The following is a 27,987-nucleotide window of genomic DNA, read 5'->3' on the forward strand; positions in this document are numbered from 1 at the left end:
ATAAATGTCTTTTTAAATCCACAAATAATCCATTACTTGCGTTGTGTAAACATTTTTACAAATTAATGTAACCGAGCCGAATAGTCAAAATGTCAAAAAGAGTCAAAATAGTCCTCTGTTTTTTTTTTATTCCAAATCCTAATTTGTACTGACATTGATTATATCAACGTTTAGATGTCTCCTCTTCATTTATTTTTTTAATTATTATTTTTTTTTTACAAAATTCACATTTGCTCTCGATATCCACAAATCTTAAATGTGTTGGTGGCATAGGTGTTACGCACAATTTCGAACGCACTTCTTTTCCTTGCCGGGCCATCACAAATGTATTTGGGGACAAGCCACGCTCGAAAACAAATGCGAGCGCCGCACAAATTTCCCGCGGGGACCCTCCGCCCGTCGACGGCTGCTCCGGCTCCCGGTGACGACTTCCGGGGGGGGGGACGCCGATTGGCTGCCCCCCTTCCTCGCGGAATTGGCGCCATTGTCGGGTTGTTCGTGCTTCCCGAGCGGCGTCCCCTGGGGGTTCCTCTTCTCGCCGAGCCGCATCGCCCCAGCGCCATGGCCGACAAGGAAGGTGAGAGCCGGTGGCTTCCCGGTTAACGTTTGTCAGCGAGGGCAATTCAGATGAGGGGCGAGACGACGACGACGACGACGTCGCCGCCGCTGTTGGCGCGCCATTACCGCTCATTGTTAAAGAGCCGCCGCTCAGTGGAGCCGCGTCCACACGCTGAGGCTGTTTTGTTATTGTTAGAAGTGACCCTTCATGTGTCACCGGCGAGCTGGTCAGCCGAAGTCAATGATATTTTAACAAAAAACGGTCTTTAAATGTTTCAATAACTAACGTCAGGCCATGGAAGTCATTGAATGAGAAGCTTGTACAGGCGTTGCGGCTTAAAGTACAGCGCCTGTGCACTAAATTCACAATAGCTGTACAATAATCAGCCCAACAGCAAAATAAGGACGCTGCTCAAGAATGCACAGCATAATTGCTTAAATTAAATGCAAGAGAATAGTTAAAAAAAAAAAAAAAAAAAAAAAAGTGTTGGATTTGAATGTATAGATATCTTTGGTTTAACCGTGAACGTTTTGAGTGCGCTTTATTTCGTTTTCATCGAAATGAGCCTTTCTGGTGTTATTATGTCGCAATGTAGCTGAATGTTATTCTCCCTTGTAAGTCGCTTTGGATAAAAGCGTCTGCCAAATGACTAAATGTAAATGTTATTGTAAAACCCTAACACCAGTGATCAAGGAAGTACTCAGACCTGTTGCGTCTATGTAAACCTACAAACGCCCCAAACCAAAAGGACTGACAAATTACCACATTGACATGTCTACATAAGTGCGCACAGTTTATACACAAGTACATTTGGGAAGTTCAGACCCCTTCACTTTGTTACAGCATTATTTCAAAATGGATTTAAACCCCTTTGCCCCCCAATCTACAACGAAAAAGCAAAAAACAGGGTTGGAACTTTTTTTTTTTTTTTAATTGTAAATATAAAACTGACAGATCAAATTTACATTATTATTCAGACCCTTTTCTCAGTAAGCACCTTCAGCAGGGATTACAGCCTTGAGTCTTCTTGGGAATGATGCTACAAGCTTGGCATGCCTGTATTTGGGGAGTTTGTCACAGTCGTCTCAATCCGTCAGGTGAGATGAGGCACAGCCGGTTTTATGTTCGATCGGGCTCACGTCAGTGCTCTGGCTGGGCTACTCAGACCGGTCCCGACGTCACTCCTGTGTTTTCTTGGCTGTGTGTTTAGGGTAGTTGTCCTGTTGGAAGGTGAACCGTGGCCCTAGTCTGAGGTCCGGAGCAGGTTCTAATCAAACCATATACTTTTCTGCATTCATCTTTCCTGACTGTTCTCCCAGTCCATACCGCAGAAAAAACATCCCCACAGCATGATGCTGCCACCACCATGCTTCACTGTAGAGGTGGTTCTGGCAAGGTGATGCGCAGTGCCTGGTTTCCACCATACATGCTGTTTGGTTTTCAGGCCAAGGAGTTCCATCTTTAATTCCTCAGACCAGAGAACCTTGTTTCTTATGGTCTGAGTCCTTTATGTGCCCTTTGGCAAACTCCAAGAGGGCTGTCATGTGCCTTTACTGAGGGGTGGCTTCCATCTGGCCACTCTACCATAATGGCCTGATTGGTGGAATGCTGCACAGATGGTTTTCCTTATTCAAAGGTTCTCCCATCTCCTCAAAATAGGTCTGGATCTCTCAGTGACCATTGGGTGATTGCTCAGTTTGGCGAGGCAGCCAGGTCTAGGAAGAGTTTTGGTGGTTCCAAATGTCTTCCATTTAAGAATGATGGAACCTTTAACGCTGCAGAAGTGGTTTTTTTTTTATCTGTGCCTTGACATCCCATCCTAATCCTATCTCGCAGGTCTACGGACAAGTCTTTTCAATTTACCACAGGTGGACGCCGATCAGCTTGTAGATACATCTCAAGGATGATCAATAGTGACAGGATGTGCCTGAGCTCAATTGTTTAATTATGACATTCCAAAAAGGAAAAAAAAAAAAAAAAAAACGTTGTGCTTTTGTCATTATGGGATATTGTGTGTAGATTGACAATGGGGAAAAAATATGAATTAAATTAATTTTAGAACAAGGTTGTAACAAAGTGAAGGGGTCTGAGCTTTCCAAATGTATTGGTGTGTATATACGGGTATCGTGTGTTAAGGCTGTAACATAAGAAATTGTGGAAAGCGTGACTCTGTCTGAAAACATTCACAATGCTCTACTACTCCGTTACTTTCCACCGCTGCCGAAGCGTTTAGCTGAACTTCATACTTGCCTTCATACTTCCCTGCTACACTTGCCAGTTCCAGATGAAAGCAAGTCAGTTTTTACTTGCCTGTAGAGAGAAATGTTTTTTGGGGGAAAAAAATACCCAAGTCAAATCCGATGACACTTTATTAATCCCCAGGGGGGGAATTCAGGAAGTACAGTTCCTAGTCACTTACCTTGCTGTCTGACTTAAAGACAATATAATGATGGTTCATAGACTCATCTATTTTATAACCTACTGTTATTGTACCCCACACTTACCTCCACCTTCCACCGAATAAATAGTCCTTACCAGCAATACTTCAGCGAGTATGAGAGATGATTTGTCCAAAAATCAGTCTTGAATTTAGTTCAAAATTTTCTTAAAGGGATTTTTTTTGGTTCATACCTGCAAACACCCTAAAAAGGGAGCCAATTGGCCTGCCCACTACGATCCTACTACTGTTACTCCACCTTTGGGCCTACACGGAGTCTGCGTGTCTCTCGGCTCTATATACTTAGCCTGTTTTTTTTGTTTTTTTTTGGGGTCATAGCTTCGTTTGACGATGCCGTGGAGGAGAGGGTGATTAATGAAGAGTACAAGATCTGGAAGAAGAACACCCCGTTCCTCTATGACCTGGTGATGACGCACGCCCTGGAGTGGCCCAGCCTCACTGCCCAGTGGCTGCCTGACGTCACCAGGTCCAAACACTGACACAGCCAACTCAACTCCGTCACAAATAAACCCCGACGTAACCTGTGTGTTGTCATACCAGCTGTGTCCTCTCTCGTGTTTCCCCCCCTTTTTTACAGACCGGAGGGGAAGGACTACAGCGTGCACAGGCTGGTTCTCGGGACACACACCTCCGACGAGCAGAATCACCTCGTCATCGCGAGTGTCCAGCTCCCAAACGACGACGCCCAGTTTGATGCGTCGCACTACGACAGTGAGAAAGGAGGTACGGAGAGCTCAATGTATAAAAAAAAAAAAAATATATATATATATATAATAATGATAATAATAATAACCTTTATTTGTATAGCAAAATGCACTCAGAAAGTAGAATAATAAAATTATTAAAATAATGAAATAAATTACCAACATGGTAAGAATAAGCCCAATAAAAGAAAATATACCAAATTGCATTAAAAGAAAAACCAAACAAGCAAAATACATTTAATAAAGAAGGTAAATATATACTCATTTTCAGATTTTTCTTATCTCACTATAGTCAATATCATTCCTCAGTGAATTATTTACCTTGAATTACTGTTCTTAATTCACAACAACATTCTTGATTCATTAATTCTCAATTAATTATCACTGGTAGACCCTCAGCCCCCTGCCGACACAACAGTCAAACTTAGTTAAACTTAAAAGCAAATGACAGTAGTTGTCACACTGCCTTCTTTTACATAAATCTATAATTTAGAAATGCTGGGATAAGAGACCAGATGGTGGAATAAAACTTTTGAGATTTGCACAAATATAATAATTGAATAGATAAAGGGCTTTGGTGGTGTTAGGATATATTTTAGTTTGATAGTTGCCGTGTCATTTAAAACCGTAATGTTTTAATCAAACCTTTTTTCTTCAGAGTTTGGCGGTTTTGGTTCGGTGAGTGGTAAGATAGAGATTGAGATCAAGATCAACCACGAGGGAGAAGTGAACCGAGCCCGCTACATGCCTCAGAACCCTTGTATCATCGCCACGAAGACGCCCACCAGCGACGTGCTGGTCTTTGATTACACAAAGCACCCCTCCAAACCAGGTAGGACCACCGGCAGTGCATTGATCATTCACATCTTTTCGTAATGAGGACACCATTGGCCCTACAAGAACTTCTATTCGTGGCATGGGGAATTGTCTTGTTGGATTAATGTTTATTATTGTTTTTTGCTTAAGGAAATAAAGTAATCCGACCTCTACATCCAGTGATGATTTTTTTTTTTCTCCTTCTATACATGGTATAAAGTTTCTGTTTTTATATTCCAGATCCCTCTGGAGAGTGCACCCCTGACCTACGTCTGAGGGGGCACCAGAAGGAAGGCTATGGCCTCTCGTGGAACCCCAACCTGAGTGGCTGTCTGCTCAGCGCTTCTGACGACCATGTGAGTACTGCGTGACTATTCAGTGCTCCCACCGATCCTCATTCCTCACTGGGGGGAGTTTGAACTTTTTCTCCCCCCCCCCACCCCCCACCCCCAGACAATCTGCCTGTGGGACATTAGCACCGTTCCCAAGGAGGGGAAAGTCGTAGATGCCAAGACCATCTTCACGGGCCACACGGCCGTGGTGGAGGACGTCTCCTGGCACCTGCTGCACGAGTCGCTCTTTGGATCCGTGGCCGACGACCAGAAGCTCATGATGTAAAAAGCAGCTTTCACCCCACAAACAAAAATCTGCTAGCTTCAGGGAGCAAAAACATGTTGTTGCCATGCCTGTTTGACAACAGTGTCTTTGTGTGCGCTCAGTTGGGACACGCGCTCCAACAACACGTCCAAACCCAGCCATGCGGTGGACGCCCACACCGCCGAGGTCAACTGCTTGTCTTTCAATCCATACAGCGAGTTCATCCTGGCCACCGGCTCAGCAGATAAGGTAGCACTTTGCCCTGTTTTGTTTTTTTTTGTTTGTTTCTTTAAAATTAGACATTGATTAAGTCTGTTGAACTCAAAAAAATGTTTGACACTTTGATTTTAGACCGTGGCTCTCTGGGACTTGCGAAACCTGAAGCTGAAGTTGCACTCTTTTGAGTCGCACAAGGATGAGATCTTCCAGGTAGGAAGCCGCCCTTCAACATAAATAATATTTATGAAATGATTAATTATGAATGAAAATGTACACAAATTGAAACTCATAATTTGTGTACTTTTTAAAATTAATTTCATGAATTTAATTTTATTATTCTACTTTTTAAATGCATTTTGCTTGTTTGCTTTGCTTTTAATGTCACTATTTGATGGCCTTCTATTAATGTAAATCACTTTGGGTTACATGTCGTGTATGAGAGCTGCTATACAAATAAAGGGTATTATTATCAAATTGAAACAGAAGTAAATTGTTAAAGAAGCAGAGCAGTTTTTGGCCTTGATTTTATTTTTATTTTTTTTGTGGTTTGGAATGGCTGTGTGTGTGTGTGTGTGTGTGTGTGTGTGTGTGTGTGTGTGTGTGTGTGTGTGTGTGTGTGTGTGTGTGTGTGTGTGTGTGTGTGTGTGTGTGTGTGTGTGTGTGTGTGTGTGTGTGTGCTTTCGTTCTCAAATCTGGTAATACATAAAGGAGAGAAATATTATTATTAATTTGTGTTCTTGTTGATCGGATGCCTTTGCTACAGGTCCAGTGGTCTCCCCACAACGAGACCATCCTGGCCTCCAGCGGCACAGACAGACGTCTCAACGTCTGGGACCTCAGTAAAATCGGAGAAGAGCAGTCTCCGGAAGATGCTGAGGACGGCCCTCCGGAGTTACTGGTGAGTTGTGTTGCTTTTCAAATCAAACGCTGCATCTTTCGGGAATGGCCTACTATATCCTATGTAATACTATATTCTAACCATTGTCCGGTTTACTTAAGTATGCCAGTCAAAGGAAAAATGATTTTTTTTTCGGACATACTACTGTATATTGTCACATATTGCACTGCTCTGTGGAATACTCAATTGATGTAGCTGTCCAGTTTAACAGTAACAACAATAAATATGTTTTTCTTTTCTTTAAGGGTGAATATTTGACTGTGTTGTTGTGGACTATTTCCCTTAGCGGTGGCTCTTAAACTTGGCATACTAGGGATCAAACCAATTCTAATAAATATTATGTGTCAATGAATTTGTTTAATAAGCAGGATAATGTACAGCCTTAAAATTATGGCGAAATAATAAACCTGTCTGGGTTATTTTATTGATGATCACTGCATAGAAACTTCACAATGCATCGTGGGATATGTCTGCCATCATAATTCGCATGCCACGATATGTAACCAGACGTAGTACGCCATCCTGATACTTTTTGCATGAGGTTCTGGATCTACCAACCACTCATTTGTTACACAAATTATTACTCCATACAGTATTCTGTTACAGACACAGCAATACGCCAATGTACTGTAAAGGTTAAAGGTTACTGACCCACCACCTTTCTCTCTTTAGTTCATCCATGGTGGACACACAGCAAAGATCTCCGACTTTTCCTGGAATCCCAACGAGCCCTGGGTCATCTGTTCTGTGTCAGAAGACAACATCATGCAAGTCTGGCAGATGGTGAGACCTCGCGGTGGGGGGAAATCACGCTATTTTCCCGCACGATATTGTGTCGATACCCTGACATTAATAATATGAAGAAGAAAGAAACAGTCTTTATTCATCACGCAACACACCACACTATAACACATGCTTGCACACACACACACACACACACACGCACACGCACATGCTTTGATGGTGGCCGGTGAAATGGATTCTCTGATTTTGACCCATCCTGGGTTGTCCTTCCTCCGGGGGCACAGCCAGGAGCAGTGGGCAGCATACGTGGACGCGCCGGGGACCAGGTGATAAATGTCCATTGCTGGTCAGACAATGATGGGTGCATGTTTTTGGTGGGGGTCCTTACTGACGTGAGGTGGAGGAAGCCCCATGTGAGCACGGGGAGAACATGCAAACTCCACACAGAAAGGTTCCTATTTGGGAGATGTGTGTGTGTATATAGATAGATGGATGGATGGATGGATGGATGGATGGATATATATATATTTATATATAGTTTTATTTATTTCATTACCCGTATCAGTCCCACAACGGGGAAATTTGCAATTTCTCTGCATTTACCCATCCTAGTAGCCGAGCAGCACCAACGACGCAGGTTTACCTTGTTTATGAGCAAGAAGAAGCAGGGTTATCGTAATGCAGTTAACGTCGTTGGTAATTATAGATTCTCAACACAAATCACGAGGCAGAAAATCTGACGACAAACATAATTTTATTCACCCCCGGCGGTCAATTCAGACGTAACAGCTGCAAAAACAGTGCTGTCAGCGATCATAATATTCGGACACAATACTGTAAGGGCGTGATTCCGAACGTTAGAGACACTTTTAATGGAAACACTGCAAACTAATTTCATTACTTGTGAACATGTAATTAGACCAAACAGTACTGACCACATGTAAACAAACCAGTCGTCAGCCGTCGCTCATAGTTTCCGTTTTCAAGAAACTCCGTGTGGACAGAAGACCAAAAGAGAGGGGAAAAAGATGCATTTTTAAGCTTTTCACTGCAGTCAAAGGAGAAAGAAATGAATAACATATCAAAGTATCGTCATACTTGGTGTATTGAAAAACACAAAGAATTGTGGTGTGATCGTGTTGTGATTTTTCTTTTTTTTTGTACATTTCAAGTGTCAACAGTCTACGATTCTGTTATGTCTTCACTCTTCAGGCTGAAAATATCTACAATGACGAGGACCCAGAAGGAGCTGTAGATGCGGAGGTCCAGGCATGAGGTGGAGCCGGCGCTTGTTCTGCACTTCCCCTCCATTGGCGAAATTGGTTTAAAAGGATTAAAGGAAAACAAACTCAGTCGCTCCATTAGAACACAGCAGGTAGTTTTTCAAAGTAGACAAAAAAAAACAAGAGCATTGTTTTTATTGTTGTCATAATTCATGTTGCATATTTATAAAAATGACGCTCAGTCTTTAGGTTTACTGCACTATCGGTGTACAGAATTGTTTGGTGAAAGGCACAGGCATCAAAAAATGAGCCGGTGTTGTTTCTTTTTATGTATTTGTTTATTTTTATTTTTATTTTTTCTCGGTTTCTTCTGCCACCCTCTGTGCCTTTCCTCGTGTCAAATAAACTCTGCTCCATTTTTTTTTTATTTTTTTTAGCAAATAAATTGTATATAGATTTTCATTGTCTGTTTTGTATGTGTATTGTTCCTGTGCGCATTCTCCCAGTTTCTCATGATCTTTTTTTAGTGTGTTCATAATAAAATTTTATATTTCAAGTAGATATGTCTGGCACGTGCTTCTCTTGATGGCATACATGCATGTTAGATGTGAGGAAAAAAACATGTTAACAGGCTGAAATAATGCATACTTAAGTGACTATTCTTATTGGCAATGTCTGTTTAATGGCTCCACAGGCTCTAGGAAGTCATGCATCCTCTTCCGCGGTAGATTCTGTTGGTTCATCGCAGCGCCTATAATAAAGAAGAAAAATGGATCTGGAAGGGGATCGATGATTAAGTGTATCCGTGGTGATTAAACAATTATGACAAGGCCAAACCTGAGAAGGTCCAGCTCTCTTAAAAGGCTGTTCTTAAGCTCTTCCACATCTTGCTTGGACTTCCTCAGAATCTCATATTCTATTCCCAGGTCTCTCAGGGTGTCCTCCAGCGTGGCCACTGTCACCTGGTGTGACATATCGGTACACTGCAAATGTGTTGGATGTGTACAAAATCCTATACACGTTCTGTAGCGGTTGAATGTCTAGTACACTATAAATCCCCGGTCCCTGTACCTTGTGCTGTGCCATGTCCTCCTCCCTCTCCTTTTCCATGAGGACCATCCTTTCTGTGTGACAGGCTCGCTGCAATTCCAGCCTCCGGACCTCCTCCCTGAGGGGCCCCAGGCGACCCTTCAGCTCCTGCCCCAGAGCCTTGCTCTTCCTGAGGGCCTCCTCCCCAGCCTGCCTCCTCTTGAGCAGGGCTGTGAGCCGGGGCTCGAACCAGCTCTCCAGCGACGTGATGCTGCCGCTGAGGCGTCGCTGCAGGCTGAGCGAGGCGCGGCGGCAGTGGCTGACGTCGCTCGTGGCTCTGGGGCGGCGGGGCTTGTCGGCCACATCTCTCAGGGCGTTGAGCTGGTTCTGGTGGGCCTCCTGGAGCCTGGACAACTCCTGGATCAGGCAGGGGATCTGGGCCTCGAGCTCCTCCTAGGGCAAGGGTCGGCAAACTTCCGCGTTAAAAGAGCCATTTGGGCGTGATTCCCACCAAATAAAACCCACCCGGAGCCGCAAAACCTATTTGACCGCTATAATGAAGATAACACCGGATATACAGTATAGTTTTATTACACTTATGCTATGTACTGTATATAAGAACTGTAGTTTGTTGCATTTATGAAATAAAAACTACAAACTGATAAAGACTGTCATTTTTTTTCCTGTGCTTGACACAGCACAACACTAAATTCTTTTGAACTCAAAAAAAAAAAAGAATACTGGCACGGATCATTTTTCTTTGAAATAAAAAAACAAAATGCAGGCCCTTCACTTATTTGTGGATTTGAAAATAATAAATATTCACTTTAATTAAAAGGGGCAAAAAAAATGTTAGTTATGTTTTATCACGACTTAAGTCTATTTCAGTGCTGTCATCCGCCACTATTTCCTCAGTCGCGTGCCGCAGTCAACCGTCGACCTGAATATGAAGCACAACGACATCAGTGCAGGGTCCCATATAAACGTCTATATTTGCAAAATTAATAGCTCGTTTCTCTCAGCTGCTTAATGCGATTTCTGCCCCTGAACGTCACTGCAGAGCTTCTCCATATCCGGGCTGTATGGTGTAACTTTGAGCTTCACACACACACACACACACGACTGTTAGCTGTCATCGGTGAGTCGCGACCGATTTTTGCTTTTTATGAAGTTCGTGGTGGAAATGTGAATGCAAAGATGGACAGGGCCCCAACTGCGTACTTGTTCATGTTCAAATAGGTGTCGGGAATGGCTTGCCATGTCTCGATTCCACTCCGCCATCCGTGAAAAGAACTTTAACGTTCTATTTTCCTCAGAAACTTTTCTTTTTTTTGGATGTATCCAAAGTGAGCTTACCGGGAGCTCAAAACAAGTCACCAGCCTCTCGGCAACAGGTGACGCATACAAGGTGCGACGCATATTTTGATCGACAAAAATTTTAAAACACGTTTTATTTCAGTGTTATAAGATCACCTAAATCTCCAGAATCATAGCTACTACATCGAAAAAATGAACCAAATAGAATAAAATGTATTTAAATGAAATATCCATTATTTATTCACACTATTTTCTCAAAGCCGCAGGGAGCCACGGCGGAGGGATGAAAAAGCCACACGTGGCTCTGGAGCCGCGGGTTGCCGACCCCTGTCCTAGGGGCAGAGGTGAGAATGAAAAAAACATCACGCGGCAGGCTGGATCCCTGATCCCAATCAAGGAAATGTATCCAGAATGTACCCGTTAGACAACACGAAGCCCTTTGGAGAAAGCTCAAGGGTCTTGTGAATAATCCATGTATTGATGCTGTCATCATTTCTTCCAGCTGTGTGTGTGTGTGTGTGTGTGTGTGTGTGTGTGTGTGTGTGTGTTTGTGTGCTCAAGATTCGAGAGGTTTATTCGTCACATAAATAGAAATACTTCACTACATATTTGCAGTGAAATGTCAATGCAACCGATTATGCACAATATGTTCTAGACTTAACACAATAGCTACCCAATTTCTACTTGACTAACCAACTGAAACTAACGGATTCCTAAAACAATGCAGTAAGTAAATATAATTATAAAATAAAATAACTCAAAAGTAAAACAGAGTGAGGGTACAAAATATAAATAAAGGGAATGTGTGTGTGTGTGTGTGTGTGTGTGTGTGTGTGTGTGTGTGTGTGTGTTACCTGGGTGACAGCGCCTTGAGCCACCTCATACTCCTGGGCGGCCAGTGTCACCTGGCTCTGGATACAGTCCCTGGTGGCGATGAACAGCCTCCTCTTCACCGGTCTCATGTCCTCTCGCACGGCAATACAATCAAGCTGCACCAGGGTGAGAAGGCGACGCGCTGCGTCGAGCTTCTCCCTCAAGTGCTCCACGACCCGCAGCATGGGTTTGTGCGACTGCAGAAGCTCCTCCACAAGCTCGTCCCTTCGAACCTGCAGACGGTGCACCTCCTGTATGACCAGGTCAAGACGCAGGCCCAAGTGGCTCATGTCCGCCTGCTCCATCCTGCATCTCATTGTTTCGGCGGTGTGACCGCGTCCCAGGTGCCCTGTGTCGTGTGTGTTTTCACGATCCGTCTCCGAGCCGGTGTTGCGCTCCTCAGGGCCAGCGACGTCCTGCACATATTTAAATGCAGCATGTGAGTCGTCTTGTGATTCCATATCATTCCCACCCTGGGGATCCTCGACAGGCCCATGGGGGTCCATCACCTGCAAAACTAAGAGGAGGAGGAAAGCACAGGAGGAACCAGAGGCTTGATTAAGATTGATGCCAACGCAGCTACCAGACAACAAAACCCTGGTGATCTTTGTAATTGAATATTTTCTTGTCAATAGGAACCGCATATCTACCTGAAACGCAGTGCAATATTTTGATGAAGAGGATCTAACACACGTCGTCAAAGACGTTATGTGAGAGTGTCAAGGCCAAAACACACACACACACACACACACACACACACACACACACACACACACACACACACACACACCCCAAGCAAGAAAGACACAATTAACAGTTTGAACTCACATTGTCCACAGATGACAGCAGCTCCAATTGCTAGAGACGACTACGGAGGAAGAAAAAAATTATATATTTGATTCAACACGGCTGTGTTTTGCGTGTCCCCTGCGGAAACAGATAGGACTAGCAGTTAGTGTTTATTAATAACGCGGCAGGCAGAGGAAACACAATCTGATGGCTCTGAGGGGCACTCTCCCAGCCACCCTCCCCGCTGCTCAAGCCCTGTCTCTCTCAGGGCCAGGGTGTGTCCTACATGTTTTGGTTGAACAGGCTAACATGTCTGGACCAGTGGCCGTTCCATCTCTAGACAGAACTGATATTTTTAGACCAGCAATGCTCAACCTTTCTTTTTTCTTGCCAAGAACCCTCAATTCCGTATGATTTGTATTAGTCCAAAGCTCCATACGTGGATCTACCATAGTTCAGTATCATAGTTCTTCATTTTACTGTCGTTATTGTCTATAAATGTGTATATTGTCTTGTATTGTTGTTTATTGCTTACATTATATCATACAGTCTTAGGTATAGGATTGGTCAAATGCAGAGGACAAATTTCATTGTACTTGTGCAATGACAATAAAATATATTCTTTTCTAATATGTTAAATTGATGGTCAATTTAATTTGATTTCATTGCATGTAAAGTCAGATATTGCGGTCCAATTTGCCCACAATATCAGAGTAGAAAATCTGCAGGGAATCCACAGTAAGCTGATCTAATTTTTGGGTGGGATTTTTCACATTAGGTATAAAATTGTGATGATCTCATCCTAACGCTACAACGGTAATTCAATTAAACATGATAATAAAGTAATTATTATCATGATTATTATTATTATTATCAATAATAATAATAATAATAATAATAATTTAAAAAAATACAAACAAATACAAAAACAAATAAAACAACTAAAAATAAATAATACTTTTTTTTTTACAACAAAATGTGAAAAACACGTAAAGGAAAGCGCTTGGTTTTACCGGTGATTCCCCTGCGCCGCCACTAGATGGCGCCACGACGCCCACCGGCCCTCTTTTCCTCCGCTGACCCCTCACCTGCCGCTACAGGTAGGACAGGGGCGCTAACTTTAGTCATTTTCCCACAAACCGCTGGAGCGTCTACAACCCACACGCGTCAGGGGATAAAGTAGTTTACCCTCAAAAAACAACAAGGACAACAACAACAACAACAACAGCAGCAGCAACACCTCGGACGGATGTCGGTCTCCAACAAAATGCCCGGCGCTTCCTGACTGTGGGCGCTTCTCGCGGAAATGTTTTACCTGAAGTTTGTTTTGGGACGCGGCTGAAAAGTCAAGTTTGGAGGAAGACGCTTCGGATGGAGAGCGGGTGAGAGGGTGAATTCACCCTTCTGGATTATAAAAAAAAAAAAAACACCAAAACAGAACCCCCCCAAAAAACAAACAAGGAGAATAGGTACGAACAAACAATTCATTTTTCTTTCGTGAACGTTTTAAAAAAAGCGAGGTGTACGTGATGTTTCCGTTGGAAAATAACTCGTTTGAACACATTGGGGGGGGGGGGGGGGGGGACGTATCCTAAATTTGTATTTTAAAAACTCAAGCTTTTTACACGTCTAAAAAAAAAATACATTTACATAAAATAGCTTGTTGTTTTCGAAACCATGGCGTTAAAAAAAAAAGTTTTTGTTTCCCCCCCCCCCCCCCCCCCCCCCCCCCCCCCGCTAACGCCCGGTGAGTTATAAATCCGCATTAGAGGGGAAGTCGGATGGATGAAGGTTCTGTCATTTGTCTGATGTTTCTGAGGCGATTACAAAACCCTTTCTACGAGCTGGTTTTGTGTTGGTACCTGCAGAGAGACGGGTTCTGTATTGACATGCAGGGAAAACAAGGCGTTGGGAGGGTTTGCTTTGCATCGCCTTGGGGGGGGGATCCCAACGAAAATGAAACGCAAAACCCATCCTCTCAATTTTGGAGCCGTTGACAATGGAGGCTATTGTGTTCTCTTTCCCATCAGTGACCCAGAAAGTGTGACATTTTGCCAGTATGGCGATATTTATAGATACTTTCTTCGATCTATCACTCAGTGACAGTCTGCAGTGTTGTAACATGCCTGAAGATAACCCTCCAGTTGCAGAACATTCTTTTTCGGCGGTCCATGCCTCTGTTTGACTGCCACCTGGCCTGGGATTTTGGACTGGAAGCCGCCGCCACAGCCATAAATCCATCCAGTCTTTCAAAACACAGCAGCAAGTCCATTGATCTGATTGACAACTGACCCTGTCAGGGACCCAGTCAACCTGCTTTTTATGCCAAGGAGAGAGAGAGAGAGAGAGTGAGGAGAGAGAGAGAGAGAGAGAGAGAGAGAGAGAGAGAGAGAGAGAGAGAGAGAGAGAGAGAGAGAGAGAGAGAGAGAGAGAGAGAGAGAGAGAGAGAGAGAGAGAGAGAGAGAGAGAGGTGTGTTTTTTTTTTTTTTTTTTCCCTCCTCATTCTGGTGCTCCTTCCCCAAATGTACCATGCCATGGCTTGTACCCAAGGAGGTTACAGGTGTGTTACGTTCACACCAGAGACGGGACCGACGCCAGTCCATTTCCTGGCACCGAGAGTAAAGCAGTGTCGGAGTATGCATGCAGGAGCGCATAAGGTGGCGTGTAGGGAGGAGGTGTGATGTGGTGCGTCTAAGCTGACTCTAAGCTCTTCACCTCCCTGATCAGTGTTGAAATGAAGAGCCACATTATAATAAGTAAAGCCACATGACGAGGCATGAAAGAAACGGAGTGGGACCTTCTGTAGTGAGTGGTTTCACAATGAATGATGGAGCTGGTGTTGAGAGAGAGAGAACCTGGCTGTTGAGTGGAACACAATGGGGCCGTTAATCAGCAGCTACTGGCTGATCAGTAACTAATTATCAAGTTTTTATCTGCGTCATTGCAAAGTTTGATCAATAGGTGTGTGTGTGTGTGTGTGTGTGCGTGTCTGCGTGCGCGCTTGCGCATTAGGGCTGGGGGCATCAATGACAAATTGGAATATCACAACTTCTTGCATGATTTCATTTTGGATAATGACTATTTTTGCGCTTTCACAGGGAAGATTTGAGAAACCATCATTAGCAACGTGGATATTATGAGCACGCAGGTGGAGGCATTGACCACAACAGGTGAAACAGTCTATGACATTCAGAAAGTTGAACTGCATTTGCCTATGTCCCGATATAAAAATAGCCGAGAACGACATGCTTACAGTGTTTGGGTTTTCAAAATTTTCTGTCTTGCAAACTATGGCAGATGTGACGCGATAGAACTCGAACTTTGGGTTATAAGTTGTAATTTCTTGGCCCTGGACGCGGTGGCTTTGTTTTGGCTCTGGAGAGGACACGGTCTACAAGATTCCAGGGTTGTATTTTTAAACTGGCTGTGTTTGCCTTCACTGTTCCTCTGTCGCTGCTACCAAATTACACCCACACACTCACCCCCAGCCCCATAGAAATGGTCGTTTCAGCATGGGATCCCGCAGACAAACCCCTAGGAGAAACAGCAAGTCGTAATCTCAGGGACCTGCGTGGAGTTCCTTCGTCCTCTTATGGCTGGGAATCCTCGTCTCATGTTCATTGAGGGGAATAAGAAGCAGAACGCGAAATAACTATTGAGCTCAACCCCTAGAAAACCCCCAAACCAAAAACAAAGAAATAAAAAAAGGACACACAATGAACAATAACCCCCAAACGGTGCATAACATGGCATATTAGAATGTTATCTCCTAATGACTCTCATGCGCCTGCCATTATGCTTCTTTATAGGCTCATTACAGGCTTGGGCCACTTTGACAGCAGCCAGGGAGAGATGGGGTAATGGAGAGAAAGGGAGAGATTTGGAGAGAACTGTTCCTCAGTAATTATCAATCTCTCAGGAATGCAGCCTCTGCTCCTCGCAGACAAGCTGCTGCATGGCTAGAGTGGCCCGACGACAGGCAGAACCCGCTCCGAGCTGTTTGCGCATATCCTCATTGTACCCCACGCACTCACACACACACACACACACACAGTTGATCTTGCCATCTGCCTGACTTATTTTTGTTACTCACATTGGCAGAGACAGGCTCCAAACCCCTGCTGGGATAGTAGTTGGGCAGAGTTGGGTTACATAGAAATGTAGGTTTTATTTATGTCATTATTGTCTTCTGCCATTGTGGTATTTATACTGTGTGTGTGTGTGTGTGTGTGTGTGTGTGTGTGTGTGTGTGTGTGTGTGTGTGTGTGTGTGTGTGTGTGTGTGTGTGTGTGTGTGTGTGTGTGTGTGTGTGTGTGTGTGTGTGTGGTTTTTTTTCGTATCACTGTCATTATCTACATGGTCTTTTTCCCAAAATTGTATCCTCTCCACAGCAAACAAAGGGACCACATAATGTCAGTAAAGGGTTTTCTTTCAATCCAACGGTGTATTTATGTTGACGTGTTTGTAAGAAAGCAGCCTCCGGGGACAAGCTGGTTCCTTTTTCAAAAAAAGGACATTTTTAAAGACCCTTTGCTGTTTCAATCAAAAAAACAAAAGTTTTTCGATTTGACACCGAGAGAACAAATCTATTTGTTTGACGGTTAAATGCTACTTTAAAGACTTATCCAGTCGAGAAAGTTACAATTCGGAATCGTAGCAAATGGGAAGTAAAAGGCACATTCGGTTGACTGTTAGCTGCCCGAGTCAGGGAAAAGCTGCTCACGACGTGGAATTGAGTTATTCCACTTTTTCCCCTTGTCGGCCTCAACTTGGGTTAAACAGCAGAGTGTGTGTGTGTGTGTGTGTGTGTGTGTGTGTGTGTGTGTGTGTGTGTGTGTGTGTGTGTGTGTGTGTGTGTGTGTGTGTGTGTGTGTGTGTGTGTGTGTGTGTGTGTGTGTGTGTGTGTGTGTGTGTGGTTCTAGCCCTAGCCCAGACATGGTTTTCTCAAGTTAAGCCGCTGAGCAGCAAGAGCGCTCCTTTGTTTGATATGACCGAGAGGAGACGGCCAACGCCCAAATTGAAGCCTTGCAGGTGCTGTACAGTAACATCAGCGTTCACACCGCTAATGACTTGTCTTTCATCAGCGTACACACACACATTCTGTCAGGGCCTTTCACGCTAGCTTCTTAAAAGTCACCCTTGTTGCACAGTCAAAATCGGTGCTGAGGAAATTAGGAAATTTGCCACATGTTGTGTTTCTAGAATACTTTTTTTTGGTCATTATGAGAACTAAAAATGGTCCGTTTCTTGTAATGATCAGATGTTATTCATGGCTTAAACTTAACCTTGTTGCTCGTTGCTCGTTGCTCGTTGCTGAGCCAGGCAGGAGTCAATGCCCTGCTGGTTAAACTGCGTCCTAATGCAAACAAAGGTGTCTATCTGCACCGCTGCCACTCCCTCGTGCCTTTTAACTTTTTTTCCCGTTGAGTCCGCTCCGTTGGCTTCACGCTATGACTCCGGTCCCTGAACTCTCCCCTACCTGCCCAAAACACACATTGTTCATATTTGTCGGAGTAGATAAGGAAATGATTGCACTTTTCTACGGAAAGTGTATTGTGCGAGTTTCCTCTGGGCCTTGTCATTGGAAGAATGACTCGCTCCATAAATATCAAACTACAAGTCTTAACTCTTGCAGGATGTTTTTTGTCCCAATCCAACCATGTTAACTTATAACCCCAGTCAAATTGTGTTTCATGTACAAGGTGGCATTGAGGTGTGATTGTACAAGTCAATAAAGTCTAGTCTGGTTTTAGAGTATATTCGCCGCCATTTTGTTCTGGGCGGGGATGGATTTTTTTACCCAAATTTATTACAAACAGTTCTGCTGCGATGACTTTGCTCAAGGCGAGGCAGGTGCCGGAGCTTGCACGTCTCTCACCGTTAAAGCAGGAGAGGACACCCAGATTCCTTTTTGGAATTCGTGTCCTCCAGCTCTTCTGACATGCAGCTGTCAAACAGATAAAATAAAACGTTGGGGTTGTGTGGTGTGGTGTATTTGCTGCTACGTCATACACGCTATCAGCCCTCGATATTGTGCTGCGTTCACTGACAGTGCGGCAGGCCGAGGTTTGCTGCAGAGCCTGGTACCAAGCGTCCAATGTCAAAGCCTTGCCTCCTATGTGAGAGAAAAGTAAACATGTTAGAACACACGCTCGCTCCAGCAAGGTGTGTGTGTGTGTGTGTGTGTGTGTGTGTGTGTGTGTGTGTGCGTGTGCGTGTGCGTGCGTGCGTGCGCGCGCGCGCATTAGGGCTGGGGGCATCAATGACAAATTGGAATATCACAATTTCTTGGATGATTTCATTTTGGATAATGACTATTTTTGCGCTTTGACAGGGAAGATTTGAGAAACCATCATTAGCAACGTGAATATTATGAGCACGCAGGTGGAGGTGTTGACCATAACAGGTGGAACAGTCTATGACATTCAGAAAGTTGAACTGTATTTGACTATGTCCCGATATTAAAATAGTCGAGAACGACATGCTTACATGTGTTTAAACACAATATCCTTGTTTTGTGAGCATGCCTGTGGAAGGCCTTGGCCATGTGGCTGGGTGCTTGTTTTGATCATATGGTCCATAGTGATGAGCTGAAGTGTGCGCTGCGCTGGGGGATGTTACAAGCGGTGGACTGACCTGCGGCTCCTGCAAGAACGTTTCCAGAGTTATTAGACCCTACAAGCTGCTTCTCCCTCTGCATTGTTTGAGTATCAACATTCACAACTCGGGAGGTGTGGTTAGGGGTAATTACAGTGGCAATGGGGTTATTCTATAATAGTCCTCAGAAAAGGGAACTTTTAACTTTGACTATGAAAGCAAGTGTTCCAGATAGATTATCTTGCTTTAATTAACCCTGACTCTCATAAGTAAGTCCCAGTAAAAAAAAAAAGAAAAAAGACATTTCAGTCATGTAAGTTGTCAAGGGTGCTCTGTTGTCTGCGCAACATTTATTAATTTTGTATCAACAAGTTGGAAAAACCCCCAAGTACTGGTTTTTGTCCGCTACCCTAGCAACGGAGACATGAGTCAACCCCTTGTGACTGGAACACAGTCAAGTGGGTGGTCCTGCGCCTTGTCCCAGGGCATCCAACGCCGCCGTCGTCATCCTGTGTGATGGAAATAGGAGCAGGCAAGTCAGATCACTGCCATCCACCCTGAACGCACCGGCTCCTTCTTCTCCGGGCAGACGACTGGGTATTGTTGGCCGCAGTAGCCCGTACAGATGCACACAACTGAGTCACTCCCAAATAACTATAATTTGCAGTCGGAGAAACACAGGGCTTAGCCCTGCCAGATGAGAGGGCTTTGGTACTTTTTTCCTGGAGAGGATGGAAGCCCTAAAGATCGGCCTTTCACTTCAGTGGACACATGCGTCTCATCCGGGCAGTCTGCACCACTCAATTGAGACGCACACAGTGAAAAATTTGACTTTGTCGAACCGAATTCACAAGCTATATGTCCTAACACATCCATACAAGGCTTTATCCCCTGACATTGGTTTGGACATCAACACCCCTCCCGTCTTTCTGGAGAGGCCAAACCAGAATTATGTTGCAGGTGTTGCTGCCGTCTACTTTGGTACTGATGTTTGACATAGACTTGTGTTGAAATGCTGATGTTGTCAATGGATAAGCGGGCAAAGAAAGGGTTCATTTATGACCATAGTGTAATGGGCGTCTGACACCTGGGAAGAGTGAATCTGCCTGGAAAAGCTGTGTGCCATCGTTCAATATCTGCACCCGGAGCCCGGCTCCTTTACCCGATTCATTCTCCTTCTCAAATACTGTGACGCTAAAATGAGCCACTGTAAAGTAATTCAGATCAAAGACTTGTTTTGTATCGCTCCCACACAGAAGGTTTGTGTTGTTTGGCTTGGGCCGCGTTGGCCCGGCTTCTACAGGAAGCTGTTCTAGTGTCGGGGTGACGGGAAGCAGGGCAAATTTGGCTCCTTGCTCTCGAAGCGGCAAAATCTGTCTCTTCCTCCACCTTGGTAGCTGAGGGGCGATGTGAACTTTCTCATCGCTAAATAAACATTGCACTTCTTATCAAAATGTTTGAGGTGATTCTCAGTTTTTCTTTCCTCCACCACGGCCTCCCCCTGGACGCCACAGACTCCCGCCTATCGCTCCCAATTCCATCTCATCTGTTCACAGGCCTGGCGTCGGCTCTGGGGGCCCGATCCGGCTCTTATGCCTTTGATTTAGAGATGAGTCTCTAATAAAGCACTTGGCTGGAAGCCTCAGAGTAGAGCAGTTTGGCGAGGTGGATGAAGGATGGAGGGAGGAGAAGAGCAAGACCATGACCCTGTTAAAATGAGGGAAGAAATAGTCATGAAAAACTACAGTGAAGGTGAAAACATGCATTAGTTGGGATGCAGGGATGTTTAATTCTTCTGTTCTTTAGCAGTTCTTCCTGCACCGATACGCTGCTTCCAAAGTGTGTGTGTGTTTGTCTGAGTGCGGGTGGGGCTTTGTGAATTATGACTCGACACTGTGGAATGAAAGGAGCGCTGCCAGTTCTTTGCAGAACAGAGGAGTTTGGTTGAGCGGGGGGTGGTGTCTGTGTATACTGGGTCTGCTGGGCTGAGCGCTGCCCACAGCGGCACAAAAACACAAACACATGCAAGTACATGTTGTAAACCCGTTGGTACGCAAGCATGCACGCACTTCATTAAGCAATCTAAAGAATAATACGTTTTAGCGTTCATAATAAATGCTGCAATGCATAAACTAGGGCTGCCCCTGGCTAAAGATTTTCCTGGTCTATTAGTCTATATATTTAATTATTTAATTATGTTTTTGGGGTTTGACTTCCAGGGCTGAGAAAGAATGTTATAACTAACATTGTGAACACTGTGCTACATGACAGATAAATACAAAACCTGAATATAGTTGCAGGCATCAACACGTGGGGTCCAGGGTAGTCAGCCCTTCGTTAAAATTCAATGGACGAGTGTGCTTTGGCTCTCTGTTCCAGTGTTTTTTGTGACCACAGAAGTTCATTCGTTCCAGCCTTGTTACAGTGTAATTCTGTGATCGGGCTGTGTTTGCGGCTGTGGGTGGGTTTCCTATGCTGCGACTAACGGCGGTTATCATTCATTCCTCATATCATAAATAAACTAATGTAAGTGGTTTAACTGGCCTCAATTGTCGAGGATATATAATAGTGTGTAGTGGGCTACACCAAAAACACGAATAGGATTAATAAAAAAAAAAAAAAAAAAAAAAAAAAAAAGTCAAACACATACACAATAAATACTATTATACTAAAATTATGTTCCTTGTGTTATGTAATTGCATATGGTTATCGTTACCAGTCATTATAATTCAGGAAGTTTGTATGCATTGATATCTCTAGAATGTATATAAATTCTGACAGTGATGTTATTACGTTTTTATTTTGTAGAACTTACTCTGGTGCATGTCAGTTGACCTCAGAAGCATATATATTTATGGTGTTTAATATGCTGCACTTTGTATATTCCAATTGTCTTCTGGTAACACTTTAACAATTTTTTTTCAAACATAATAAAGTTTAATAAATAATTCCAGTCACTTTGGAAATTTGTATGGTTAAGAGTTTGTATCTTGTATTCAGAGATGGGTCCGATCCAATATCGGTATCGGGTGCTGATACTGATGTCATTCACTCATTGGATATCGGACTGATAACTGATATCGTTGATCCAAATTACATTCCATAGCTTGCGGTAGACCATGAACCCACCGTTTTATTTTGCTTATTTAATGGTCTGGCTCCTCGAGGATTCAACTCGGCAAATAATTGACCTGTAAAAATGCAACACGAAAATAGGAACTGGCTGTTGGAGTTGGGCAAACCATCACTGCACAGCAGTCATTCAGCTGTGTTGTAGTGCTGCAGGAACAAAATTTAAATAGACTAACACCATTTGAATGCTGAAATTGCCATTCGATAGATTATAAATGTTTTGGCTAACGTTAGCAAATCAATTCACTGGTGATGATCAATAATGTTCAATATAAGTTCATCCAGTTTGTAGCACAGTGAACGCACATTAGAGAGAAATATTCCCGGTAACGGTGTGCGAAGTTTGCATCGGCGGAGACGCTCGAGTGCACTGGGTCGTTTCCCTCTCCTCCGGCATTCACTGTGTACAAGGGAGTGTGTTCGCCTTGACGAGAATGTCCAGTAATTCCACACAATGAAGGTGGGAAATATACCCGACCAACAAAATGTCCTCTTGTGCAGAGGTTCCCAACCACTGGCTTGTGGGCCGTGCCGGGCCACGGAGCATTTGCTACTGGGCCGTAAGAACGCGGGTGGGATTTTTTCCGTCCATGAAGTTCTGACGTCAGTCCCATCTGTATGTGCCGCCATCTTGGTGAGGACTCAGTTGTTGACAAATCACTAGACTACAATGCTAACATGTACCCTGTGCGAGCTGTCATTTGCGAATGCACACGTGTTGCGGCGATGATTAAAAAAAATATTTTTTCAGTAAATTATTCCACAATATTGGGCCAATCTGGATCAAACTTGGACAACAGCATGTTGGGACTGCCCTGAATACATGTTTTATTCATCTTGTCCGTGAATGCGGCAGATCATCCATCCATCATGACTACAGACGTCAGTTTTTCATTAACAATAGGGCTCCCTCCCCTTCAGGGCTGAATCCCTAATAACCAGCCTTTAAAAATATACATTTAATTTACAAGCGCTACAAGGGGCGCATGCATGAAGCAAGCCGCTTGTTGATTAGCCGGTTAAACATTACATCGGTTAAACTTATTAGGCCCTATTATTATTTTATTATTGTACACATTTAAATTACAAATTGACATAATCTGCACTGGAATGTGGTGTACGGAAGGTTGGTTTCCCGGTATCGCTGTCCCTCGTAATGGACCCCTCGTCGGGCACATTTACCAGGGCCACGGATCCCCGCCTGTAAATCCCTGCTCCCTGCTATAAAGCCTTTGCTGCGTCTTCCCAGTCCCCGGCCCCCCGGGGCTTGGGCACACTGCCGCCGTCGGGGCATTTAAAATACGATTTGGTTTTTGAAGAATGTGATTAACCATTCCAAATGGCTCTTGTAATATACACAATATTTATTCAGACTTTTAGATGAGTGGACTTCATTGTTCTTCTGAATGTGTCGGGACAACCAGCAAGGTGACGGAACATTTATTTTTGTTAAAAATTTACTTCAAATTAAAGCCCTCTCGCGTTTTATGCAAGGGTTCAGCCATATAGGTTTTCAGGTTAATTTTGACAAGGCGCAGCTCCCGAATGGAGTTCATTTTATTTTTTTTCTGCAACTAACCGACCAATGAAAAACTTGGTCGAAAGACTCCTCGTCAAATAACGTTTGATCAACTATTTGGGGGCAGCCCTAGCAAAAATACTAAGTGTAAATTTCACTCAGCGTTGTTCCAAAGTCCGTACATTGTTTATTGAGTTTTTCTAATTATGCTCCTCATATTGTCTCCTAATTGCTCTCCCCAGCTTTCAAGCCATTGCTCCCAGTGTGAGGTGGGATGTCAAACCGGGACTCGCTGGGATTCGGGGACCTGATCCCCCAGGATGTGGCTGAGGTGTTTGCCCAGGAGCGCTTCTCCAAAGGGAGGCGGAAGAAACGCAGCAAGTCCCTGGGGCGGGCTTTCGGCTGGCTGAAAGGCAAAAAGAGGAAGAACATCATCGCCAACGGCCAGAGCCTTGGCCTGGGACCCGGGCCAAACTTGGCCCTGGATGGACCCCCTGCCGCCGGACCCCAGGGAGGGCAGAAGGCAGGGAAGCAGGGCCACCCCCCGGGCAACAGCCACGGTAAACCCACCTTCGTCCTTTTTATGATCTGTTTTGTTTTGTTTCGTGACGTCTGTTCCTTTATATCGCGGTTTAGTTTGCGAGCCAAGGGTGTTTGAGCATGACTTTGGGTTTTTGTTGTACTTACTACGTAAATTTCACTGATTTCATCTCATCAGTCCACCAAAATCTGTTTCCGAACAAATTCGAGGCGAGAAATAATAACATTCCAGTTGCTGAATCTTCACTCATATTAGATCTACAAGGCCTAAATTAAAAGTTTCTTTCCGACTTTTGTTGCCATGCTCCAAGCTTGTGGGAGGCACGGACACTGCACAAGGACTCTCGGACGCGGGGATTTTTAGTTTCATGTAAACGTCAGAAAATAAAATAAATGCATCAACAATAAAAACACTATTTTTATTGGTTTTGTTTGGAGAAATGCACAGTGGATTGGATGGAGCAGATGATACTATAAAGAATTCCGTGATGAGCAAAACTGGAAAAAAACAAAAAAAAAAACATTGGAAACAGCATTCAGAGCGGTCAGAAGCCTCAGTGTTTCGCTCACAGTGATTAACTTTGTTGTTAGTTTACCTCATTAGTTGACACTTCGGCCACGTCTAATATGAACATCTGCGATTGTAACATTATACACCGATCAGCAACATTTAAAACACCACTAATATTGTGCAGCTCCCCTCGTGCCGCCAAAACAGCTCTTACCCATGGAGGCATGGACTCCACAACACCTCTGAAGGTGTCCTGTGGTATCTGGCACCAAGACATTAGCAGCAGATCCTTTAAGTCCTGGAAGTTGTGAGGTGGGAATTATCGATTCGACCGATAAAATTCTGAGTCGGGTACATCCCTAAATATATCCCACCCCTTGGCAGGTGCCATTGGAACGAGATGATCAATGTTATTCAGTTCACCTGTCAGTGGTTTTAATGTTGTTGCTGATATATGACAACAAAAAGGAAAAGCATAACAGGTTCCCTTTAAACATCCTGTTCCTTGGCTCTCAGGAGTGCATGTTTGTTCACTGAGAGGCTGTTTGTGTAGACTGACTCACAAGCTGACCTCTGAGAAGCCACCACCTTCTGTTGAGAAATCTGTCTGTTTTATGGTACTTCAACTTTTTTATTTTTATTTTTTTACTACTTTTTCACTTTTTATTTAACATGCTGTATTATATCAGTATCCTATACGATATATTACATTCTGTATTCCTATACAGACAGGCAAATACCCTGGGTTTGATCAGATAACTTAATTACCAGAAATGAGTAATCAGAATACTTTTGGATATCTCTAGGATAATCTCTAAAGAAGAAGAAAAGAAGAAACAGTCTTTATTTGTCACACAACACACCACACTACAACACATGCTTGCACACACACACACATGCATGCACATGCACACACACACATAAAACTTCATACAAAGTCAGAATTTCACACCACTAAATGACGGCAACGCAGACATCTGCAATACACAAGTCTTGAATAAAATTCAAGTCATAAGTCGAAACACTCCAAAACCAGGCAATTTGAGAGGCTAATACTTCTCCCCATAGACCCACAGAACTTGACCGTCTGACAGGGTTTCGGCTCAGATTTAACTCAAACACGTGTTTGTTTGTTCCTCTGTCACGCCAGCCGTGGTTTGTGTGACTACCTCTGTTATTTACTCAACACAAGAGCACAGATGTTCTGAACAAGAGAAAGCGCTTTTTTAACTCTCAAAATGCCTCAAGAAATCCTTGATAAACGTGAGGCGTGAACATTTTTCTCATTGGAACTGGTCCTGCTGCTACCGGCAAAACGGCAAAAGAAAACACACACCAAAAAATTTTTTTTCCATCTGATTACATAATTCTAATTACCAGTAATAAATTCCTGCCGAACTGTCAGCACACACACGCTTGTATGTACAGCAACTCAGCTCTACACTCGCATTAATAATGAAGACTTCACGTTGACTTTTCTTCCAGTCTCGAGCCTGCTGGCAGATCGTGTTGCAGCCTGCATGTACAGTACCATGTGCATTTATATATCAGAATGTCACTCTATCAGATGCGCTTTTTTGGGTTGCAGTTTTTTGGGTCTTGCAGAAAACGAAAAACGGTTGATACATTTTAATGGTGTGGTTTTAAAAAAAGATAAACCCACCCTGTCTCCAAGCCTCATGAAACAAAAACACATCAGACAAATTGGTCTGGGTTCTGAGTCTTGTGTGAGCTGTCAAGTCAGATAATGTGACAATACTGCCATGCAAGCTGTTAACAAATAATTATTTTGGTATGCATTTGTACATTTTTTCATTAATTGCTTCTCAGATTCGGGAAGCCCCGTCTCTTCCTGCGCCTCTCCAACTGGAAGGCCAGAAGTTTTCCACTTCTTGTTCTAATAACCTTGATACCCCCACGGCCAAGACGCCTCATGACCGAAGACGAACAAACACGACGATGTTTGTTCAACAAAAACACAAATGTACATGCATGTAAACACATATATCTCGCCATACATAGCTCCAGGGTATTTTCACATCATCAGCAGTCTGCTGCTATAAGGATTGAGTTGGGTTTTTTTGCGATAGTATGCAGAGTCTGAGACGTGATAAGGTCCAAGGTGAGCACAGAAGCAGCCTCTTAGAAAGACTCTGAACCAGACCTGTTATTGGAGGTGATGATTGAATCCCCGAATAAATACCTCATTCATACATAAATATTTCTTGGGCCTTTAGTTTATACATATCACATCTATTTGGCATGATTTTGGTGATAAAAACGCTGCCTGCTGCTGGTTCTAGCAAGGATGGGGAAAAAGCTGTGAGCTTGAGCTTCCTTCGTGACTGAAACCCTGTCCCATGTGACGTGGACACACCAGGGTGTGAAATATCAGGCCGTGGGCCGATGCGCTTTTAGAGGCCAAAAAGACGTTTTTGGTTTGCCTGACTGGGTTAGTTGCCTGTGCGCTGAATCAATATTATTGGTTATTGACTTTGAGGGGCTCCTGTTTTTATCATGAGGTTAAGATATCCTCTCATCTTGTCTTATATCATAATTGACATTACCATAGTCCAGTGTGATGAACCTCAGGATCTCTCTTTAGCACGGAATTCTTCTCTTTCTTTTGAAGTTTTTAACATTCCCTGTGATAATAGAGAGGTGCCGGGATGAAGTATTTTTTGGAGGCCAACCCAGAAGTGAGCATCGCTCTGGTTCCCTCGACAAAAAGCCAATCGGATTTTTCCACTGCATTTTGGATTATTGCAGAAAATAAACTCTGTGGCAAACAAAAGTTTATGATACTGACATGTTTTGTTCAGCAAGCTATTCTCCACAAATGAACACCACTATTCTGATTTTTGAAGCGTAAATGCAATCACCAGAAGTATAAAGTTAATGTTAGTCTATTAAAGAACTACACCACTGTTGCATGAATTCAGCCTCACAAGACGTTGGTCTGGGTCCCGACAAATGTTCGACAGATATGAGTCTCGACAAATTTCTGTCAAACACTTTTTGTTTTCAGCATTCAGTCCTCAGAAAATGCAGACTTAAAATAAAATATTAATACAGCCAAACATAAGCGATGATAGTAATAATAATAATAAATATAACTGCAGGCAGCAATACTCAGGGTTCATCTTATTCGTGGTATGTATTACAGTTATTTGTGTTATGTGAAATGCATCACAATTTACTAAACTTACAAACATCAAACATTGTGGAATCGGGTAGTTACACCCATAGTTTTATTTTAGAATATTGTGACTGACCTTCAGAGTGACTTATAGTGACGTATAAACGTAACGTCATTACATTCATGGAATTTCCTGTATGCAACTTTCATAGCTTTACGTATGAAGCATTTCGATGAAGCATTATGCAGATAGGTCAGTTCTAAATAATTGTTCTAAATAGTCTTTATTGTCTTATATTTTCTGATCTTTTTCAGCATCTGTA

General features: G+C 43.5%; 3 protein-coding genes across 3 annotated transcripts in view; 2 read left to right on the top strand and 1 right to left on the bottom strand.

Annotated features, from left to right (window-relative positions):
* The first annotated feature begins 525 nt into the window (after positions 1–525).
* On the top strand, positions 526–8,744 carry LOC307239269 (histone-binding protein RBBP4). The gene is made up of 11 exons (XM_080012613.1): positions 526–577; positions 3,336–3,483; positions 3,595–3,740; positions 4,380–4,553; positions 4,778–4,893; positions 4,991–5,151; positions 5,257–5,383; positions 5,486–5,563; positions 6,117–6,251; positions 6,924–7,034; positions 8,208–8,744. The coding sequence occupies exons 1-11, from the start codon at positions 562–564 to the stop codon at positions 8,268–8,270; spliced, it is 1,275 nt and encodes a 424-aa protein (XP_079868739.1). The 5' UTR covers positions 526–561; the 3' UTR covers positions 8,271–8,744.
* Positions 8,745–9,030: 286 nt separating this feature from the next.
* Positions 9,031–11,742, bottom strand: LOC307238889 (syncoilin-like; the record flags this gene model as incomplete). Its single annotated transcript, XM_080012043.1, has 3 exons — positions 9,031–9,180; positions 9,290–9,700; positions 11,419–11,742. The coding sequence occupies 3 exons, from the start codon at positions 11,740–11,742 to the stop codon at positions 9,031–9,033; spliced, it is 885 nt and encodes a 294-aa protein (XP_079868169.1).
* A 1,792-nt stretch (positions 11,743–13,534) lies between these two features.
* LOC307238890 (uncharacterized protein) overlaps positions 13,535–27,987 on the top strand; it is a 35,085-nt gene continuing 20,632 nt past the window's right edge. The window contains exons 1-2 of the mRNA XM_080012044.1: positions 13,535–13,608; positions 23,717–24,034. Of these exons, the coding sequence (XP_079868170.1) occupies positions 23,749–24,034 (286 nt within the window). The 5' untranslated portion in view covers positions 13,535–13,608; positions 23,717–23,748. The remainder of the gene's footprint in view (positions 13,609–23,716; positions 24,035–27,987) is intronic.

This window comes from Zeus faber (assembly GCF_960531495.2).
Source record: "Zeus faber genome assembly, chromosome: 13".
Lineage (NCBI taxonomy): Eukaryota > Metazoa > Chordata > Actinopteri > Zeiformes > Zeidae > Zeus > Zeus faber.

Coding starts and splice junctions, on each gene's coding strand:
- LOC307239269 (XM_080012613.1), top strand. Junction 4,554..4,777: donor AAAGCACCCCTCCAAACCAG/GTAGGACCACCG, acceptor TTTATATTCCAG/ATCCCTCTGGAGAGTGCACC. Junction 6,252..6,923: donor ACGGCCCTCCGGAGTTACTG/GTGAGTTGTGTT, acceptor TTCTCTCTTTAG/TTCATCCATGGTGGACACAC.